The sequence below is a fragment of the Staurois parvus genome, unplaced genomic scaffold (assembly GCF_062004578.1).
Source record: "Staurois parvus isolate SC_StPar_1 unplaced genomic scaffold, SC_StPar_1.0 ptg000019l, whole genome shotgun sequence".
Classification (NCBI taxonomy): Eukaryota; Metazoa; Chordata; class Amphibia; order Anura; family Ranidae; genus Staurois; species Staurois parvus.
The window spans coordinates 13,577,837-13,601,501 of record NW_028317815.1 but is presented as its reverse complement, the minus strand read 5'-3'; the positions used below and the strand labels follow the sequence as shown (position 1 = coordinate 13,601,501).

Sequence of the window (23,665 nt, the reverse complement as noted above, 5' to 3'; positions counted from 1 at the left end):
TTATTATTATTATTATTTGTTTTTTTTTTTGAGTTGGACTTCTCCTTTAAACACTTTTAGTGAACAGCTCTAGACACAGCGTAACATCCTGTCTGAATAATACTGTTGTTAAAGGCAGTTTAGGAAAAATGTCTAAAATGAAGTCAAGGATAGCAGTAGAAAATCTAACAGAAGTTCTAACCCTTCCCTTTAAATAAAGAAGAAACAGGCTTGATATACACTTAATAATAGCATTTTTCTGGAAAAATTGCTTAAACATGGTTTTAATTTAGCTTCAAGGTTTATGTAAATTGTAGTAATGACTCTTATTTACTTATTGGTCTGTTAGATGTACCATTTATAGCTTTTGTTTTATTTGTTAAGTCCACAAAAATAATTTTTGTTCAGTTAGGAATTCAGAGTGGCCTTGTGTTCCATGCAGTTGACAATTTTCTTGTGTCCTGTACACTCCTGTGTCCTCTGAACTAAATAACAAGGGGCAGGATTCTGTGGTTGAGAATAACTGGGCAGGGCTGGTGCATTATTTGTCTTTTCTTTTCAGTAAGTCCACATATACACTAGTCTACTCAGACTGTAGAAAAACCGCATGTAACCGTGGTACCATGTTTTTGCTGTATTTTTCTCATGTTCCTATCCTAAACGTGATTTATCTGCGTTCAGGAGAGGGAGGTTTAACCTCACCTAAACACGACAGCTCCTAAACTCTGCTAAAAGACTATGTGTATGTGGACACCTAGGCTTTTATGGAGTTGAGTTTAGGAGCTTTGGTAAAAAAATGCTAAAAGCTCCTAAACTCAAATGTGCATAAAGCCTAGGGTCTTAAAATGGATAAAACATGGGGAAATGTGCATGCATTGCTCAGATGTACTACATTTTTTCAATATCTTAAATTTTGCCATGAATTTTAAAGTATACCTTTCCTGCAAGAATTATACAGATTTACACTGCTGATCTCTCCTTTAGGAACCTTGGCTATCTTACTGAAGTTTTGGCTTCAATGTTGTTTGAGTCACTGACTTAGGACAAATGTAGGGGTCAGGAATCCTAACTGTTATTTACAGCATGCATGCTTCAATCTGTGACTTTAAAGTATTAAAGCTGAACACAGCTAGGATTTAGCAATTTTAGGAGGATTCTAGTACTGGCAGTCGTTGTAACTTTTATGACAGGTGTTCTTTTAATGTAGCATTGATAAGAAATGACTAACCATGTCATGCCATTAACTGTAATAGTTGATATACTTTTCAGGGTCAGTTGCGGCTTCTGGAGGCACAGAAAAGACAGCAAGAAGTAGTCTTACGGCGGAAAACTGAGGAGGTAAACAAAGACATGTTTATAGGCATAATACATTATTTGAGGCAATACATTGATTTCAGTTTTTTACTGTAATTTGCATCCCTCATTCACAGGTTACTGCACTTCGGCGACAAGTAAAACCAATGTCTGATAAAGTAGCTGGGAGGGCAAGCCGTAAAATCAGCTTACCAGAACCAGTTTCTGATCATGTAGATGAGCATGAGAGAATTGGAGGACAGCAGAGACCTCGAATTCCCATAGCTAGAGTCCAGCCTGCAACTTCTAACACTTTTAATGGTTCAAGGTAAATATATCCTGATTTTATCATACCTTTGATAACGATTTCTTGTTTACAGATTTCTGATAATGATTAAATAAAAAAAAAAGCCAAAAACAAATTTCTGTACTTTTTAAAATTAAAACCTCATTATAGTAGTTGTCAAACAGTGTGGGTAAAAGTGCTACAGCAACACATTATTTACAAATGAGACTTCACTGGGGATTTCTCTGTCAATTAGAATACCATGGTATCATATTTGATTTCCTGTTTTTAGCAATACTTTAACACTTTCCTACAGCTTGATCTTTTTTTTAGGTTTTTCCAAGGAATAATTATTCATAAGGAATTTTGAACTGTGATACAACATCAATATAGCAGTTGCAAAGGAGTTTAATACAAAAGCAGTAGAGAGCAGTTTAGTTTGATTTGCGTTATACTCAAGTTATGTCAAGATACAAGTGGTAATTTCAGATAGATAAGAAAGGAAAGTCAAGGGAGGTAGGATAAGCAGGGGAAGTTACAAAAAGGACACATGAGCTGGCCAACCTTGTATTGATGTCATTTTATGAAAGAACAGGTCTCGCCATGGTTGTTGAAATTTATCCTTTGAGATTGGCTACATTGTGGGAAAGAGTGAGAGGAACTGCTAAGCTCAACTCCATATGGGTGATACTGTTGTGGTCTTTCAGGCAGGATGAAGGCCAAAGAAGGGGGGGACCACCGGTGCCCACAATAGGATAGGAAATGTGGGCAAAAAAGGGAGCAGAACAGTGGAAGGCAATAAGGCAGGATTGAAAGGTGACCTGGCCAGAAGAGCTCAATTTCTGCAGGAGATCTAGTTTATAGGGTTAAGTATTGAGAGTCCACTCTAGGTATCTGATGGTTGTCCAACCAAGGAGACAAAGCTTTGTGGAAGGCGTAATGGGTGTCGTTCAGAGTAGCCATCATCTTCTCCTTAACCATAGTGCCCATATCCATTGTTTGACGCAAAGCATGCTGTCAGTTGCCTTCAAATTTCCACAGTAGTTTGTTTGGTAGCTAGGAATATAAACAGGTAACAGGCATGTGCTCATGTTTTAAATAGATTAGAAACTGGTCTCTTTAGGAGAGCATTAGAAGTGTAGTATTTAATGCTTTCCTTAGTTTGTAGACACAAATTCACAACTTTGGGACATTCTTGCCAAATGTGGAAAAGGTTGCCCAGGGAAGTGCATCCTCAAAAATGATTCAGGAGGTGCCAGGTACAAATTTTGCAGTGCGTTCTGAGGCTACATATGCCCAAAAAAGTACTTAAAGGACAAGTTCACCTTTCAGCAAAAAATAATAAATGCACATTTTTTGCAGGGAAAAAATTGTGCAATTATTATTTTTTGTTTTGGGAACCTGTAAAGCTTTGCACCAGCAACCAGCAGATCGCTGATGCCAAGCAGGTCTCTTGTAGACCTGTCATTGTATCTGTTTCCTCGTACGGGGAATCTAATATTTTCTAACAGGAAGACTTAAAAACTACCACGGCGCTCACAGCGTGTGATCTACAGTTGCAATGGCTGCTGGGGCTTGTAGTTTTCTCATTCACAGAATACTGTGAATGAGTGACGTACCTGGGCAGGCAGAGCCCCGCACGGCCACGTTTAAAAAAAAAAAAAAAATTGACAGCGGGAGAAGATCCCCCACTAGCTGTCACAATGGGGGATCTGGGGTGTGGGGGGCATTCAGTTCGTAACTTGTTACATCCTGAAGGTGAACTCATCCTTTTTAATGAGAAATTTCTTGGGCTAGGACATTTGTTGAGAACTTGGCTGCGCTCATCCAGATTTTGTTCATTTTAAAAGGTCAACGGTGTTGCCTACTTCAGATTCCCATTTGATAACATAGTGGAGCTTATCTGAGTGAGTGGGAGTAATCAGAGCTTAGTAGCACTTCTTTTAAGCTGCTTTATAATAGGATTTCAGCTATAAAAATCATGAGCCTGCTAGCAGATCATATCTACCCCTCTTTGCCTAAATTAAAATGTTTCTTTAAGATCATGACATCAACCTTTTGCAAATTTTTCCAAGTAATTAATGCCTTTGAGTTCAAAGCTGTCCTCAAATTAACCTCTTTTTTGTTTACAAACGATTTTATTTTTCAAGAAATAGACTGTAAAGTAGCATTACAGCTTCAAACAGTATATAAAAACAGAAACAAGGCACAACTGAAATGTGCATGTCAGAAAGTACAATCATGTAAGGTAAAGAGAAAAAGAATAAAGAACTTGAAGTACATGAGCAATATAAATAGAAAGCTATACAGAATTATTCAGCTACTGACAGAGTAACTCAATCAATCCAAACATGGGTGTTTCCTAATCATGTAGTAAATGCCTATGAGTCTTCCAAATTTCCCATTTTCTATCAAATAAGTGCATCTTATCCAGTAAAGTGTAATTCATTCTCTCCATGAGCATCACAGCATCAATGCTATGCAGAACAGAAGCCAATGGTACTGTGAAGGACTTCCAGTGTAGGGCAATAGCTCATAGGGTGGATATACAAATGGTATGGATTAGCCTCATAACCTCAGTCTGAACTCCTGAAATATGGGCTGCCAGTAGGCAGGACTGCACAGTCAGATGCACCGGAACCCCTGCCATCGCAGAAGCCACCTCCGAGATCCTATGCCACACCAAAGAGAGGCCCGGACAGGTTCAAAATGTATTCACCAGAGTCAAATTAACCTCTTTAATATTAGCTTGTTTCCTTTTGATTTGGAAATTGATGTATTTAATGTGTTCGCAGTGAACAACATTACACCCATTTCATACAGAGGGAGCAATAGTAGATTTGTCCATTTCAGATGCTTTAGGAGCTGACAGTTACTTGATATAGCTGCAAATTTGACATATTTCACTTGAACAGTGCCTAGACTTCTGTATCCGTGCTAATACATTTAAAAAAACACAGTCACAGTTATTACCATCATCTCTTATGACTCTCTAAAAATGTTTTTTCAGTATGGAAAAAAACCTAAAGCACGTAGAATTATATTCAGCTGTAATATATTTCGCCAAGTTCTATGCAATTGAAGAAACAGTCTCATTAACCATGTTAGAAGGAAGGCTATTTATTTTTAATTACACTGTGCTAAGTGCGGAATTATTTTAATGAAGGTACAGTAGTTATTGCAAAATGTTCATGATCCCCAGCTGAGAACTGTAGGTGTGGGAGGATGGATAGCAATATCACAGCAGTCTAGATAATTACAGTAAGTTAAACTTAATTAATATGTAGCTCTGCATTGTACAGGTTTTTTAGTAGAATTTTATTTGTGTGTGTGTGAAGAATGAATTATATTTTGTAACACTAAAATATTATAGTTACTACATACTAGTTTTACTCTCAGAAGGAAACATCAAAGGAAGGGATCAAGCATTTACACTTCAAAGGCAGCCAAACAGAAGTGGCAGTCACTGGAGCGAAGGATTACAGACATAGTGATGCAGCGGATGACCATCTCCAATATGGAAACTGACATGAACCGACTACTGAAGGTAACATACTTCCATTTAGAATTGCTGGCACAAAGTAATGAGAATGAAATACACAGAGTGTAAAAAGGATTTTCAGAATTTTGAAATATAAAATAGGAGTCCCTATGATGCCACCTTGCCTGTGTAAGTAGCTATTTCACAGATAAGTGGGATGCTGATTTCTTTATTTCCAGGTAGCAACACTAGGTAACCCTTTTACCTACGTCTTTCAAAATCTTGTTCAGCTGTTAATTTGAAAGATTGTTTTGATGCGACATTTTAGAAACCCAGAAGTATTGTAAGAAAACTAAGGTCTGCATTTTCTACCTTCTTCTAAAATGCAGTCAGACATTTGTACTCTATATGTGATTTAGGTTAGTGATCAGAATGTTGTTAGAGGGTCAGTCTGGCAGCCAGGCATAGATGCCTAATTTCTATCACCATCGACAATGTAAGTGTTCTATAGGAGATCTTTAAGCCTCCATTCACTATTGAGAGTGAATGATTTTGGGATTTATTTATTTATTTATTTTGTGTTTGTACCCATGTTTCTCTAATATTTTCAAGCATATTCAGGCTTTGAGAAGAGGCAAGAAATTGTGCAAAAAACGCACATTGCTCAAATTTTTCAGGCTTTTCCATTGAAGTCTATCCGGGCCAAAAAATGAAACTCTTCACCAAAGAAGCTCATAAATGTTTTTGAGCTGTGAGTGATAAGCTTCAATCTCAGCTGTGAAAGTGCATCACTGATTAAGATGGAAATCCTGATGATGAATTTGTCATGAAACCCACTTCAGATCAGGAGGCTGTCCTTCAGGGACTCATTCTCATCTCAATAAATTTCATTGGATGTTGGCGGGATATGTTTTCCTGGTGGCCTGCCTTACCCTAACTAGAGCCTGGAAACAATCATCAATACTGTTTGCTGAGGTCAAATACTGCCTCATGGGAACCATGATACACAAAAAATAGACTTCCATCCTCAATGATAGCCAAACTAAATACCTTAGGGTCAGGGTCTGGAACCCAAGGTTAAACTACACTAAAAGTTCTAACCTTGACTGTTCACTCCTCTCTCTTTTAACCACTTGCCAACTGCGCTATAGCTGATTGATGGCTACAGCGTGGTCTTCCAGTTCTGGGAAGGCATCCTATGGCGTCCTCCCAGGACGCACCCTCATGCGCGCCCCCGGGAATCTCCATGATCGTTGTGTCGTATGGACACAGCTGATCACGTGATGTGGTAAAAGGCCAATCACAGCGGCCTTTTACCACGTGATCAGCGGTGTCCAACACAGCAGATCACCGGTAAATGCAGTTGCCGATTATCGGCTGCACTTTCCTCACTCTGTCACAGCGTGAGGAAAGTACTGCTGATAATCGGCAGTTGTCAGAGGACAGATCGGCACCGATGATCAGTGCTGCTCAGCGGTGCCACTCACCTGTGTCTATTAGTGCCCAGCAGTTCCTAGTAGTGCCACCCGCCAGTGCCCAGCAGTGTCACCCATCAATGCCCATCGTTGCATATCAGTGCTGCCTATCAATGCTGCTTATCAGTGCCCATCAGTGCAGCCTCATTAACGCACATCAGTGAAGGAGAAAAACATCTGTAACCCAGATGTGAATGGGGCCTCAGTGTTTGGAATTTAGAGCATGTTTCTCTTTTCCAATATAGTGGAAATTACCTTTTTAAGCTGGGCTCGCCATGGCAACCAGAAACCGCATCCTGGTGCTTGGGGTCCCCACTAGCCCACATTGCCCTGTGCTCCCCCACCCCGCATCCTTAGTTTGCTCCTCTCCCCAGCCCAGGGTTCCGGGACTCTTGGAGTTTCCTCCATCCTTCCCTGCGCTCTAGAATCCAAGTGAAGCACAAAGTCCTGGACAGCCCCACAAAAGCCATGCTCCCTAACACCCCCCCCCAGAAGACACAACGCAGGCCTGTTTCCCACCACAAAGCCACCCCTGCAGGAGAGCCCATGGAGTGGAGGACATCCCACACCGACCGCCCCATCCACACCACTGAACGAGTGCTCGGAGGGCAGCCAGCCACACACCAGAGCCTGTCAATGCTGCTTTTACCTATGGCACTCCCCACTGGAGGACAGGAGTCAGCGGGGACACTAAGTCCCGCAACCTGTTTGATAGCGGACAGTTTCACCTCCAGCACGGCGCCAACCCACAACAACCAGTCTACTCCTCCTGATTCCAGATCCTCACCATTGATACCATCTGAAGGTGCTAAAGCTGGATAGGGGAGAGCTGTTCCACTGCCCCCCTTCTACTTCCCCTCACCTGTCTCCCTACCCCCCCACCTGTGACACTGCCCCCCACCTGTCTCCCTGTCCACCACTTGTGACTCTGCCCCCCTCCTGTGAATCTGCCCCCCCTCCTGGCCCACTGCCCCCCTAGTCTAGCCCACTGTTCCTCTCCCTTGATGCTGCCCCCCACCTAGCCCACTGCCCTCTCATGATGTTGCCCCCACCTAGCCCACTGCTCTCCCTTATGTGATGCTGCCCTTCTCCTGTCTCCCTGTCCCCCACTTGTCTCCTTCCTTCCTCTCCCGTGATGCTGCCAGCCTCCTGTGACGCTGCCCCCTCTTGTTACGCTGACAAACACCCCCCCTGCAGCTACCTTACCTGGCTCCTAACTTTTTTTAGCTGGATCCTAGATTCAAAGCAAATTTGTCAAGCCCTGCTTTTAAGTCATAGGAGGTAAGGTTTTCTTCTACTTTCACTTTTAATAATGGTAAACCGGATCAATAAAAAAAAAAAAAAGTTTGCCTTTTGTTATACTTTAAAGCTTCCTATTTTCTCTTTAAAGTATATTTCCATCTTTAGGCCTCTTTCACACAATCAGCCAGGTTTAACCACCCATCTGTCTGCCCATCTAAAACATAACATACAGCTGGAGGGGCTGTACACATGCCCTGGCCACAATGCTTTGAGCTGGGTGCAAAAAAATTAACTAAAAAAAATTGATCCTGTCAGAATTGGTGCTAACTTGTGTCCTGTTTATCTTCCTTTTCTGTTATGCTTTCCCCTAGCTATTTAGCTATATCACACTGCTTTAACAGGCATTGTATAAAATCATCCTTTCTCAACCAGGATTCCATCAGAGGTTGGTAACCACTGACAACAGTCTTTTTTGAGCCATCTGTAAGGGGGGGATTCTTCCAGTGACCACAAATGCAAGGAACATTCTTCTCACTGACCCTCACTAATATACAGCGAGCTGTAGGTATAGTAATTAGTGACAGGGATTCTCTGAGATGGGAGAGGTATTTCCAGGATTCCTGATTATAAGCTGTACATATCTTTCATCTCCCTGCTTGACAGTCCTGCAGACCAGTGTGTATACAACACTTCTCCATATCTAATAAATTCTAATCTGTATTATGTCAATAAACTTGTAAACTTTTAACCTGCTATCCAGTTAGGCATCTGCCTATGTAACCGCTATAAAAATAGTGTGCTTTTTTTTATGCCTGTAAAAATTATTGTATTATGATGTGGAGGAAGACATTCAGTACAAGTTGGAAAGTTGAAAAAATATTTGTTTGATAAGGGCAGTGCTATGGACATTTTCAGCAGTGTTTGTTTTTCCTATAACAGCAACGTGAAGAACTTACAAAAAGAAAAGAAAAAGTTACCAGGAAAAGAGACCGAATTATGAAGGAAAATGGAGATATTGACAAAAACATTAATCACCTAAATGAAGAAATAGAATCTCTTAGTGCAAATATTGACTACATTAATGATAGCATATCTGACTGTCAAGCCAATATTATGCAGATGGAAGAGGCCAAGGTAAGTGGTTTGACAGCCTTATAGACATTTAGGTTGGATTCACACATGTGCAGTATATCACATCTGATTCGCACAGGAACTGTGCAAATCACATGCGAATTGTGTGCGATTGGAGCCATACATTTTACATTACATCTCGCTAAACATGTTGCCTTATCCATACATAATGAGACACAGGATGATATAATTAAGATACATTAGGTTATGCTGCTGCCTTCAGGAGATTGGACACTGGCAAAACAAAACTGCAAGGAGAGCCCAGTAAAATCCCCCTCGCACAGATAATGTTTTTGTTAGTGTCCTAGGAGAAACAAACTTCTTCTCATATATCTATTTAGTGAATGAGTCCTAAAGTGAATAGAATCTAAAGAATGAGGTTAGCATTATTGGGTAGGATATCCAATGGGGTTTCAGTTATGTAAACTATAACACATGCTAATCTGGATTTTGATACTGCTTCACACGTTTAACAGGATGGCACTGAGGTAGCTTTAGTACTTAGTAGCAATAGAAAAAACCCCCCAAAAAACTATAGAAAATCAAATAAGACTAGAGAGTGAGGGGAAGCGGAGGGGAAGGGAATCTGATAGAATAAGGTATCCCCTAACCCTGGGGCTTAACCAGCCTTCTGCTCCTTATCGTATACAGAAGGTTCTCTGATTAGGTTGTGAGTAGGCTATTCATTGAAGCCATGGTTTTTTAGTAAGTTCTCATTGCTGAGAATGAGAGAGCCGTTAATTTTTAGTTGATATTTGTACGTTTTAGCTGTGTTTTAACCTCTTTGAAGCTTTGTATGGATGATTTCCATGGTTGGGCCATGGTTTTGTGTGGTAGCACTAAATATAAATCCAGTAATTTTTTGTTTTGTTCTGAATTTGTGTGTTTATTAAGGCTGCAGTAGGGTCTTTGCACAGATTATAATTGAAAACTGTGAATATTAAAGAATAAACCCTAATCCAGAGCTTTGGTGCATGTCCAACAGATATGTAGCATCGGTCCCTCTTATCCACATCCTTGGAAGGAGATGGGTAAATAATTGAGCACATATTTAGGACTAAGAGCGGGGCTTAGAAACCAATGATCTAGAACTTTACAAGAGTTCTCTAGAGCCAGAATATTGAAAGCGCTCTTTGTCATGTCAGACCAGATTTCCATCCAGTCCTCATCTGAAATGGTGTGTTTAGTTCTTCCCAATGTAACATAATTAACTTTTTGGGTGTCTTAGAAGAGTGTATAGATGCTTGCATGAGAGAGTTGAGACCAGGAGAATGGGGAGCAGTTTGGCATTTACTCCGAAAACCAGTAAGAACTAGCAGAATTTCAGTTTTCAACTAAAGAAAAGCAGTATAGCGACGTCGCTGTATGTATCTGAAGAGTTCCTGCTCAGGAGTCTCATGTTTCTTTCAAAAAAATGTATTTTCGGCACCTTTCAGCCAATAGGCTTCTTTCACACTGAGCAGTTTTTGCAGCGCTTTTACCTTGAGAAAAGCTCAAGAAAAATGTATCCCTTTTAAATTCAATGTATGTCTTCACACTGGTCCATTGTGCTTGCCTTTTGGTGTTAAAAATCCTGCTTGCCACATTTTTGGTGCATATTTGGTGAGTTAAAAAAACAAACCAAAAAAAAAACAAAAATGCTATTCACGATTGAGACCTTGTTCGCACCAATGCATTTTTTAGGGCTTTTTGCAGAAACACACTACAGTCCATTTAACATGGTTTCCTATGGGACATGTTCACGTTTGTTTTTTTGAGCTGCTGCTTTTTTGGAAAAAATGCAAAACGCATCAAAAATGCATGTACAAAATGCACCTGAAAAAGCACTGCAAAACAGACAAATCGCAAACTGCATTGGTGTGAACTGGGCCTGAAATGCATTGAAAATGCATCAAAAGCTTGCGTGCAAAAACACAAAACGGACAAAACGTAAACTGCACTGGTGTGAACCAGGCCTGAAAGGCATTGAAAATGCATCAAAATGCATACGTTTTGTGTTTTTGATGCATGTTGCATTTTAATCTGCTCAGCAACAAGTTGGCCAAACCCCCGCCCTCAAAAAAAGAAAAACACATTAAAAAAAGCATCAAAAACATACATGCAAAAATGCAAAACACACTGCAAAAAGGACAAACTGCATTGGTGTGCACCAGGTCTGACATGCGTTGAAAACCCCACAAAAACGCACACATGCTGCATTTTGATGCGTTTTTGAGTCATGTGACCTATGAGAAACATACCCTAAACATGGTAAAATCGCAGGTAAAAACACTGCAAAATCGCTCACTTTCGGTGGACATTATAGGCTCCTTTTTTCCTGTCGGACGATAGATTTAGGCTGCTGATATTTTGGTGCATCCCTGCTTTTTAATCTCCCATTTATATCTATTAGGAATCCCCTGTCCAGGTGGGAACATGGGGCATCTGACCAAGCCCAACAAAGGTAGCTGAGGTGAGATAAGGTCTCTAGAATACTTTATAGAATCCCATACCTTAGGCAAGTACAGTATGTCAGAAAAGGGTTCAATGATGTGGCTTTAAATTGGTGATTTCAATAGGATTACAGTCAACATCGCTATGAGGGATGTTGAATCTATATTGCCCAAGCCCGGGACATGCAGTTCCAGGCGCTGGGCAGGTAGTTTTTTTTTAACCTTTTAGCCCTGCATCGGTCAGGTGGAAGCATTTGGGTGGCCTCCTGGGCTCCGCTTGCCCATCTGCTGAACCAGAACCAGCCAATGGCTAGAGGGGAGGGAGTAGAGCACACACGTCTGCTCCCCTTCTTGTCCTGACCCGGAAATGACGTTATGATGTCACTTCCGGGTCCCCGTTGAGAGATTCCTGGCCATGGAAGCTGGGAGATAATGTGATGCGGTGTGCACTGCATTACATTCAGTGTAGTACAGTGGAGAAATGCAGGGTCTTTTAGACCCTGGATGTCTCAAGAAAGAGAACCTGTCACCAAAAAGCATTACATTGGGACTTTGTCCCCTATGTGATGGAAAAAAAAATTAAACAAAAAAAAAAACATCAATTGCACCAGACCTTCTCCATAACGCTAAACTGATGACCTATAAGGAGCTTTAAAAGTGTCGCCTATAGAAAATATAGGGTACTGAAGTTCGTCGCCATTTCACGAGCGCACTCAAATTTAAGGTTTGACATGTTGGATATCTATTTACTCGGGGCAACCTCATCTTTTACATTTTACTAAAATAGGGTAATTTTATTGCTTTTTGTGCCCTAAAATTAACTTGTATTTTTTACTGAAATTTTGTGGTAATATCATGCGACATAAAAAATTGGAACTACAGATATTTTATTCTCTAGGGTCTTTGCCTTCAGAAAATATATAATATTTGGGGGTTTTGTGTAATCTTCAGGCCTACAATTATTTTAAAAACTTGTGCAAAAACACAAAAATGGCTCTGTCAGTGAAAGGGATAAAGCAGGGGTATTGAATTAAAATTCAAGGAGGTCCGGTCACCAAAATTTTTTTCTGGCTGAGGTCCAAATAGGATGTGCCCCCTTGCATTAGGTGTCGCCATCAGAGTGCAACTTTACATCATGTATTCCTATCATATCAGGTGTGCCCATCAGAGTGCCCCTTTACATAAGGTATCCCCATCACATTGCCACCTTACATCCGATATTCCCATCAGAGTGCCCCATTACACTCAAAGTACCCCTTTCTATCATATTTTCCCTTCAGAGTGCCCCTTTACATCAATAGTACACGTTTGTCGCCATAAAGCTCCCTTTGTTTTTAAAAGCCCCAGCCCTTCCTAAAATCACCTCCAATTTAAATATGGCTTTGGTTAAAATTTATTTATTTTTTTATCTGGACGAGTAGATTGTCGTGAGGGACAAGTAGATTGGGACACCGATTTTAGTCCCTGCACAAGTAGGTTTTTCAAACATTTCTACACCCCTGCCTATGTACCTTATAACTCATTCCCTGTCTCATAGTGTACAATTAATAAAGTCCCTCATCTCTGTTGTTATAATCCACTCCTATTACTTGCTAATGTAACTGAAGCATGCTGGGAGTGGGAGGGAGTTATATTGGGTTGTCCTTACAGCTTTGTTTTGTCCAGTCTCTTGAAAGCAGCAGCATAACCCATAATACTCCTCCTGTGTCACCTAATGTACTCCAAGAAAATAATTTTACAATTTTTTGTAGTGTTACAACCTAGAGTTAAAATAGGTTGAATGGTTTTTATAATTTCGCTTGCATGCCACACTGTGAAGGGTGTGACAGTATATTTGTTATGCATGTAATGGAGAAGTAGGGCCAAAACTCTTTTGGTCCTGCTTCTGCTTTGGTACATATGATATGGTGCACTTTGCGCTGCAGTCCTGTGACCCGTTTTATGCCAACAGTGGGCCAAAGCCCACTGTCGGGTGTTGTCAGTGAGCTGGTCCAGGCTCTGGAATGATATCGACTTTAACCTCCCTAGCGCTATGATTCCTTCCGATTTTTTTGTGCTGAAAGCTGTACCATTTTTTCGCATGGAAATAGTTTTTTATTGTAGGCTGTAATTTTTAGGAAAATTTCCCCACAAATCATTATCACTCAATTCTGTAAGTGGTTCTGATTTACTATCGCTGTTCTCTAGCCGGTCTAAAACCGCTTTTGACGTAAAGGGACGCTTTTTGGACGCCATGGACTTTTCTAAGTTTCCAGGCAGAAAGAACAGACAAAATGCAGGCAGGGCACAGGACAAAGCACTAGGGACAATATGTATGTGAAATGGGATGAAACAGCAATGTTTTACTATTTAAAATTGAAAAAAAAAAAAAAGATATTTTTTAAATTTCCCGCCGCCGGAGGCGGCGGCGCCCGTACGTCCCGACGTCACGGGGACCGGAACACAGAAGCCGGATGCCGGCATCGGCCGGAGGAGATGGCCGGGGACGCTGCAGGGGACACATCGTGGGAATGAAGGACAAGGTAAGTGCTGCAGGGACCCCCAGAGCAGCGCCGCATGGTAAGCCCGAGTGTAGCTCGGGGTTACCGCTTGTGGTATAGAAATTTTACCCCGAGCTACACTCGGGAAAACCGCCAGGGAGGTTAAAGGGAGCAACTGAGAGCCTGAGCCAGCTGCTCCTGCCCCCTCATAGCCCGGCGCTCCACTGAGTGCTGGAGAACATAGCAGAGAAGAGTTCAGACAGAAGTGAAGACAGAACTGAGCAATCAGCAATGAGTTTGCACAGAGCAGCCTTATTCTTCTCTTCTGGGGTCCCCTACAAATTATCTGTTTTCCAACCTAGCCCAGTGCCTTCAGAGCAAGCCACTTGTGCGTGCTCACTCCTAATACCCTGCTGTGTGCGTCCATAAGATTGACCGCATCGGTTCTTGCTGCATCTATAGAGTGAGGAGCAAGAGAGCCTCGGCTCTTGTGCACATCACTGGATCGAGATAGGACTCAGGGGGAGCTGCTATTTAGGGGGAGCTGGGGGGAAGCTGCATACAGAAGGTTTTTTTTTTTGTTTTGTTTTTTTGTAACCTTACTGCATAGAACGTAGTAAGGTAAACAAAATCCCTTCTGCTTTTACAACCAAATTAAAGTGTTACTAAACCCACAACCGTAAAATCAGTCTGTACATGCAGTAAAGCCGCGCTTGTTATACTCACTGTGTAACCTATGGGGTTAATACTCTGCATTGTGTTAAACCGCCATTTGATCCTGGCTTCTCTGATCCTCAACTTCTTCTAATGCCCCCCTCTTATCCTCTGATAAGACATTTCGTGTGGAGTCAGTCTACACATGTTCAGTTTGGTGTGTATTACTAGAGAGGTTTTTTTTTTCTTGGGAGAGTGCATGTGATCAGCATAGGGCCAATCAGCACTGTCCAGACAGAGGTCAGGGGTCCTGCATCTTCCTCGAGCAGAATGAGAACTCCTCCAAGCTTTAATCAGTGTTCTGCTGGACACTGATAGAAGTCCTCTAATTGCTGGAGAAAAGGTATTTAGCAGTTTATATTTACTAAAATAATTGCACTTCCATGTTCTGTGTACTGTGGGATACCAGATATAGTGAATGCAGGGTCCTGGGTTTAGTAACACTTTAAGGCGGCCTTCATATATAATTAAAAAGCTTTAAACAGCAGCAGTATATTTAACCACTTAAAGACCAAGCTGTTGTGATTAAACTGGTGGTCAGTGCTCTTACTGTTTTTAGTGGACATACCTGTGTTTCATCTCCAAACTGCACTCCTGTGTGCATACAGACCTGGGATTGCACTGTGATTAGACAGTGAGCATCACTAGTAAAAGGACAAGCCACTCCTTGACCATTCATAATGGCGAATGAGTGAATCCATTCATTAAATCTCCAGGCTGCAGAGTTCAAGGATTGGTTTAAATGATTGGTGGTGGTTGTTAGGGGAGGATGTTAAAAGGGCCACTGACCACCAATGTTGTGGTGTTGTTTTTGGCACACTTGGCTTTGGTGGGCAACTTTTAAAGGCCTAGTGCATCATCATTTATTTTTAACCACCTCAATTACCAGCATTTTTCTTCATTTGCAAAAAGCAAATAATTAGATCACCTTGGGACATCCGCTTTACAAAAACTGTTAATTTTTGGCACTGTCCTTGCAATTTTATTCCATTATTATTTTACACTAGAAAGTAAGGGAAAAGGTTTTTTTTTTCAAAAATTTGCATTCTTTATTTCCTTTTATAAGGAGTATTTGTCGTTCAAAGTACCACAGTGCTGAAAAATGGCCTGGCAATGAGGGGGATGAAATATGCTGGGGGTGAAGTGGTTAAATTAACACAATTGGACAAAAACAATAAGTTCATGTTATAGTTGTCATCCTTAGATGTGCACAGTATTTTCATACGTTTTAGTGATCGAACACCTTCTAAATGACTTCTTAGTCTCACAAATTGTTGCCAAATTTATTAAATCTGTTTTGTTTTCTAGGAAGAAGGAGAAACACTTGATGTCACTGCCATCATTAGTTCTTGCACTTTAACTGAAGCACGATATCTGCTCGATCACTTTCTTTCCATGGCTGTTAGTAAGGTAAGTTTTAAAGTTGCGCTTAAAGTTGCGGTTAACTTTTAAGAGTCTCTTTTTGTTTTTCAGAAAATATTGCATTGCGTAAGTGTTGACAGTACCTTTTTGATTTTGTATATTTATTATTGTATTCGATCCTAAACCGGGAAGTGATCACATGATCTTTCCCTGTTCTTTGGCATCTGTAGCCCTGATTTGTCCTGTGCTGGTCATGTGACAAAAAAGAACCTGTTTCAGAAGAGCAAATAAATATAAAAAAAACTGTTTTACAGCTCCCTATAAATCTTGACTGAACATCAAATGTGCATTTTTTTGTGCATTAACATGGTGTAGGTGGAGTCCAATATGATTCACACTAGCTTTCTTTTTTTTTTTTTTTTTTTTCAATTTACAGGTATTAGCATCTACATTGATATATTTAATACCGATCTATATCAAAACTCAACTTTTTTGTGATTTTCTTACTGTATGTAATCATCAGCATACTATTTCCCACCTCCATAGTGTTTAGCAATAGGAGAACATGGAGGAGAAGGGAGGGAGAGAAGTTTCATTTACCACTGTGAATATGCCCACATGTGTGACTTTATAGTCACATGGTCTGCACAATAAACAAAGAGCTTAGAAAGGAACTGAAACTGGAGCATGCTCAGTAGATGGCAACAGCTGGTTTACACAATTTCAAGTTGCAGTGGGGATACTGACAAGGAGGGAGGTACAGCTGAAGGCAAGATCAACCAGGTATATTTCACTCTACACAAAATTAAAGTGGTTGTAAAGGTTCCAGGCTTTTTTAGCTTCATGCATTCTATACACGAAGAAAAAAAAAAGTTTGTGCAGCATACCCTAATACTTACCTGAGTCTCATCGTGATCCAGCGATGTTCACGAGAACCTCTGCTGTCCCAGGTCTCTGCCTCCTCATTGGCTGAGACAGCAGCCGTAGCCATTGGCTTCCGCTGCTGTCAATTACAGCCAGTGAGGAGACAGTGGGGGCAAGGCCGAGCTGCAGCTCCGTGTGTGAATGGACACACGGAGCAGCTTTTTGTGAACGTGCCTGCTTGGGTGCCCCCATAGCAAGCTGCTTGCTATGGGGGCACCCGACAGGAAGGAGGAGCCAGGAGTGCCAGTGAGGAACCTGAAAAGAGGAGGATCCAGGCTGCTCTGTCCAAAACCACTGCACAGAGCAGGTAAGTATTTTTTAATGTTTGTTTAAAAAAAATCCTGAACCTTTAGTATTGCTTTAATGCTTTTCAAAGTCTGGGTTTAAGGACAATAAAATAAACAAAAACCTAAAATAGTAGGTAAAAAAAAAATCAGTGTACCATTCTAATATTTTTACTTTTCAATAATATTTTTATTTCATGTAATTGCTATTTGAGTGTTTTATTTTATTTAGTTTGGAAACTCAAATTTTTTTCACATAATTTTTAATGACACTTTAATAATATATAGTATTAGCTGGAAACTTCTTAATTTCATGAAAGAATGGGTATGACTGGAACACATTTTTGCCTATATGACCCTTGCATCTGTGCCCTGGTTTTCGTCTAAACATATTCCTTCCACCTTGATGGATCATTCTCTTATAAACCCCACCTTGCACAGTTTCCAAGAGGTGTGCAAGACACTTTCTTTATCTTTTTCACCAGGCCCCTTGATACCAATTTGTTTAAACCCTGAATTTCTACCTTGGAACGACAACAATTTCTATTCGAGGTCTAGCCCCATCCGCAGATATTGACCAAACATTTATGTTTTCAAAATGGCAAATTCTTGAGCTACAAATCCCTGTCGTCCCTTATGCAGGGACAGGTGTTCAACTACAGCACTTTTTGAGAAGCTCAGACCACAATATCTTGTGGCCACGATCAGTCAGCCCTTCTGAGTCCACGTGCTCTAGAGCCGCACCCCAACTACAACTGATCTCTACCATGTATTCGGTTTTATTCAGTGATCAGTCACCGAATGTAAGGAACGTTTGTGCAAGCTGGGAGAGATGTGACTTTGGACTTATCCACTGAGGCCTGGGAATTCATCAACCTGTACATCCACAAAGGTTAAGTGAATGTGGGAGGAAGGAAATGGTTAAAAAATAAGATTTCAGTGGTACACAACCCTGACCCTGCTACATAAATTTGCTCCTGCTATCTCCAATAAATGTTGAAGATGTGCTACAGAACTAGGTACGATGCTGCATATTTGATGGACCTGCCTGAAATTTCAACGTCTCTGTTCTGAAGTTCACAATCTTCTATCCAAGGTCACCACTTATACCAGGGGTTAAAATTTAGAGTCCAGACCTACTAGCCGGTCACAAAACTTACTCTCCACCAGTTGCCCCACCCAACCTTGCCCATGTCCACCCCCAACCCCAACCCCTGGTCCACCCCAAACCCACCACCAACCACACCTCCTTAACACTTATGAAATTACGTTTTTCTTTAGAATAAATATACATTACTCAGTAATGTATATCCCAGCTCCCCTGTACTCCATTATAGTGATATGACATGTATACAGTATGTATATCCCAGCTCCCCTGTACTCCATTATAGTGATATGACATGTATACAGTAATCATTCCTGTAAACATGTCATCACTATAATGGAGTACAGGGGAGCTGGGATATACATTACTGTATACATGTCATATCACTATAATGGAGTACAGGGGAGCTGGGATATACATTACTCAGTAATGTATATCCCAGCTCCCCTGTACTCCATTATAGTGATAGGACATGTTGTATACAGTACTTACTGTCCCCCCGAGTCCCCCGCGGCGGTGGAGAGGGTGTCTCCTCTCAGCGGAGGAAAGCGGACCTCTCCTGCACCTGTCCCCTGGGCAGCGGTGCTGCAGAAGCCAGAAACCGGAAGTTGTAAACCGGAACTCGGCTTCACAATGAGGCTTGGAGCGCAGGTGCAGTCGCTCCATTCTTCATCTGTGCTCACCGCTCGCCACAGAGGAATTTCTCCTCGCATTGGGCGAGCTGCTTTTTCAAGCCCTGACTTATACTTTAGATTACACCCCTTCCCAGTATCTTCTATACCATCCATCTTTACTCAAGAGATCTTATTTTAAGTCCTTAGTGATGCACATGTTGAATACCAGCTAAGCTTTGCGTCCCTGTACACTGGGGTTCCACTCAAGCCTCAAATATTCAGGAATGTTTCTTCAGACTTAAAGAAATAGCTGAGATGGAAGAACTGATCTGTATTGTCACATGGTAACCCTTTGAAATTTGCAACTATTAGCTCCTGATGGCTTCATTTTTTAATGAGTTAAGCTTATGCCTCGCTCGAGTTGCGCTAATTTTGGTCTATGCTCCTTTCCTTTTTTCAAGAGTACCCAGGCTTCTGTTACCTCCTTTTTTTCCTCCAAACGAACATTTACTGGGGGTACTGGAGGGGGTGGATAAGGTATGCCCCACCGATGCCTACTTTCCTCCCTTTTCCCCCAACCCTTACCTCTTCCCCACCTTTTTTTTTTTTTTTGTCTTTCTCTCCTCTTTCCTTCATGGCTCCTCTTTTGTTTCCTCTTTCCTTCCTCATCTTTCGCATACACTTTCTTCATACTCTTTCCTTGACCTTTGTTTCATGTCAGATGCTGTCTCTCTTGAGGCACTATTACTTAGACTGGAAATCTTTTTGTAACTAAATTTTCCAACAGTCTACCTATGTTCGGTGCCCTTCTCAGTAAGCTAGCCTAGTTGGATTGGAAAAAAACCCTTTGCACCATCAGGAGCTTGGCTCTTTGTATAATGCCCACAACTGTAGGCTTCGACACCTAATTCTGATGGGATTTACCCTTAATATCTGCACATTTTATCTGTACACATACCTTGTATATAAGGTAAAATAATTATCATGCTTTTTTACATGATATACGGTTTTCTGTTTTCCTTCTCTTGATGTTGAATCTGCTATGAACTTCATGCAATTTCTATATACACTATATTGCCAAAAGTATTGGGACACCCCTCCAAATCATTGGATTCAAGTGTTCCAATCACCTCCATGCAGACTGCTTCTACAAACATTTGTGAAAAAATGGGTCACCCCCAGGAACTCAGTTGCCACCTGTGCAATAAGTCCATTCGTGAAATTTCCTTGCTACTAAATATTCCATGGTCAAATCTTAGTGGTATTATAACAAAGTGGAAGCAGCTAGGAATAATAGCAACTCGGCCACAAAGTGGTAGGCCGCGTAAAATGAGAGAGCGGGGTCAACGTATGCTGAAGTGAGCAGAAGTTGCCAGCTATTTGCAGAGTCAATTGCTAAAGACCTCCAAACTTTGTGTAGCCTTCAGATTAGCACAACAACAGTGCATAGAGAGCTTCATGGAATGGGTTTCTATGGCTGAGCAGCTGCATCCAAGCCTTACATCACCAAGTGCAATTCAAAGCATCGGATGCAGTGGTGTAAAGCTTGCCGCCCCTGGACTCTAGAACAGTGCAGACATGTTGTTTGGAGTGAAGAATTACGCTTCTCTGTCTGGCAATCCCATGGACGTGTCTGGGTTTGGCAGCTGCCAGGAGAATGGGATTTGTCTGACTGCATTGTCAAGTGTAAAGTTTGGTGGTGAGGGGATTAAGGTGTGGGGTTTTTTTTTTTCAGGGGTCAGGCTTGGCCCATTCGCTCCAGTGATGGTAACTTTTAAGGCGTCAACATACCAAGACATTCTGGACAATTTCATGCTCCCAACTTTGTGGGAATAGTTTAAGGATGGCCCCTTCCTGTTCCAACATGACTGCTCACCAGTGCACAAAGCACAGTCCATAAAGACATGGATGAGTGAGTTTGGGGTTGAGGAACTTGACTGGCCTGCACAGAGTCCTGACCTCAACCCGATAGAACACCTTTGGGATGAATTAGAGCGGAGACTGTGAGCCAGGCCTTCTCGTCCGACATCAGTGCCTGACCTCACTAATGTGCTTGTGGAAGAATGGTCAAAGATTCCCATAGACACACTCCTAAACCTTATGGACCGTTTTCCCAGAAGAGTTGAAACTGTTACAGCTGCAAAGGGTGGGCCAACTCAATATTGAACCCTACGTATGGAAACTGGGATGCCATTAAAGTTCATGTGCGTGTAATGGCAGGCATCCCAATACTTTTGGCAATATAATGTATGTTTGAACTCAATAAAATCTTTGCAGAAGTTACAGTATTGGGTTGGGATGGACATGTATTCTATTGAGTATAATTTCATTTTCTCTATTGTCAATTGAGTTAGATAAACTGGCACACACTGGGGCTTCAGTTGCGCACACACAGATGTACATAATGTGTTGTAAGTTACATACACACACAAGTTACACACACCGAAACTCATACTGGGGCAGAAGGCAGCACACATTGGCGCACACTTTGGCTGCATGTAACACATACTAACAGGCACATACTAACACTTTGACGCACACTCTAACTACTGGCCCACCGTAACAAACATGCAGTTGGGCGGAAAACGCATAAACACTGAGCAGGATACAAACCTAGAAATTATATATGTTGCCAGGAATACAGAAATCTTTGGCAAAGAAGAAGTGATCATCCAGGTAAAAAGACATATAGGTATGAATATCACCTGTCAGAACCCATACACTGCTTTTTCCAAGCTTCTTCAATCAGTACAAAAAAGGGTTACCTTTATGAAGATGTATCAAGAATAATTTTCAGAGACCAGTAGAGCAGTCAGGAGATTGTCACTGCTGTGCATATTTGGCATGAAACTATCAGAGAACTGGATATAATTGGGGAAGAGAAAGATTTGCCACAGGAGACATTTCAGACCCCCACTGGATCACCGTGCATGAGCACTGGCATCACACTAAGTCACTTCCTGTGAGCTAGGACTAGAGGAAAGAAGATGAATGGGGGTAAGATGGCGCAGAATGATGCCGTGGATTGCAGGGTGCCACAGAAAAGCCAGGAATATTGCATCTGGATTGCAGGAGGACAGGGGCATTGCTAGGTTCCCCATGCTAGGAACAGTGGATTTACACCAGTACCTAATATATGAAGATAATGTTCGTTATTTTCTATTTCAAAAGAGAAATGCAACTTTAAGTATACTGGTGTTCATAAAAGTGCGAATGACAAGCCTGTATTCCAATTAACACAGGACTCATTCCAGTTTTCTGAAGATTCTCTTGTTGGAAATCATTAATGGAAGTCTTGCTGTGATGGGGATTATTTTTCCCTTTTATGTCCCCGAGACTTTGAGTGTGGTATTTACCACAGTAACAGATGCAGTTGCCTGGGCACTATGTAAGAAGGTCATAAACTCCTTTGGGCTTGTCTTTTAAGTTTTCTGGTAAGCTTTTGCAAGCTGTATATTGTCTTTTAATGTACATGGGAATACCCTCTTTTTTTTCGTTTTACGCATCGTCTGAGTGTTTATTTCTGAGTGTTTATTCTGCTACATTACAGCTGTTTGCCATTCTACTAGCCTGCATTCAGTTAAACCGTAGACACTGCCTACAGTTCAAGTGGTCACACAGCCAACCTTAAATGATACGGTCACCTTTGAGAACATGTTACTTGTTTCACCCGTTTTAGGGTGGAACATGTAACATGTTCCCATAGCTCCAGCCACGCCCACCGCCCCCTCTCCGTCTGACAGATAGTACGGTGAAACTTCTCCTGTATTATCTAGCAGAATTGAAAACCGTGTGGCCATGCGGGGCTCTGCCCACACGACCACGTCATTCATTCATGGACTTCCGTGGATGAATGAATTGCAAGCGTTAGTGTCTGTGGGCTTGTACTTTTCAGTGAACTACCACGGCGCTGTGGAGCGCCATGGTAGTTCATTGAAGTTCCCTGTCAGAATATCTGCTTGGCCATACATCTCTGTACGGCAAGCAGATATTCTGACAGGTCTGCAGGAGACCTGCATGGCATCAGTGATCTACTGATTGCAGGTGCAATGCTTTCCAGACTCCTTTGGGCAAAAATAATACATGTCACCTGCAAGAAAATGGGCATTTTATTTTTTTCTTTTTTCTAAAAGGTGAACTTGTCCTTTAAACTACCTATTGGTACACTTCTGCTTAACTAGTCATGCATATTCCAGGTAGAGTTGGTAACACCTTTACCTTAAGGGGGCAATTGTCCTTTCCTTTTTTCTTTTTTTTTTTTTAATGTTTCTGACACGATGTGGAAAAGAGTTTGCTTTACGTCTGCTGGTGACGCATCTTCTCAGGACTCCAATGTGTACTACTGAGCTTGACACGGGCATAGATTGTGCTGTTTCATTTCTTGCAGATCCCAGTCAATACTGCTTGTACTGTGAGCTATTGCTGAACCCCTCCACCCATCCGTTTCGTACGCGAGTGCTTATTGCTCATTCTGTCTAAGAGTCAAGGTGTTTCTTCTTTTTTTAAGTTGTTGAAACATGTTGCTCCCCCTGAGTTCAAGGGTTTAAAACGTACACCATCCACTTCCCTAGTGTATTTTGGAACAGATAGATATTTTTTATCTATCTTTGGTAACCTTATCTTCTGTACAGATTCGCAGGGTGCTGTATCCTTCAGACAGAGCTGGTCAAAGATCACGGTAAAGGGCCAATCACAGCTGGTCACATTTGTAAACAGACTTATCTGCAGTCTTTTCCTCACGCACTGTCACAGCGTGAGGGGAGGAGAGCCAGTAACCGGCAATTCTGACAGCGGACATTTACACTGATAATCAGGGCACTGATCATCAGTGTCCTGATTATCAGCGCTGCCTATCAGTGCAGC

The 23,665-nt window shown here is 41.5% G+C and overlaps 1 protein-coding gene across 8 annotated transcripts in view; it reads left to right on the top strand.

The window, feature by feature from the left end:
• KIF21A (kinesin family member 21A) overlaps positions 1–23,665 on the top strand; it is a 208,859-nt gene that overhangs the window by 130,071 nt on the left and 55,123 nt on the right. For all 8 annotated transcript variants that reach the window (XM_089684956.1, XM_089684992.1, XM_089684972.1 and 5 more), the window contains 5 exons: positions 1,249–1,317; positions 1,410–1,600; positions 4,958–5,105; positions 8,696–8,890; positions 15,822–15,923. In XM_089684956.1, the coding sequence (XP_089541082.1) occupies positions 1,249–1,317; positions 1,410–1,600; positions 4,958–5,105; positions 8,696–8,890; positions 15,822–15,923 (705 nt within the window). The remainder of the gene's footprint in view (positions 1–1,248; positions 1,318–1,409; positions 1,601–4,957; positions 5,106–8,695; positions 8,891–15,821; positions 15,924–23,665) is intronic.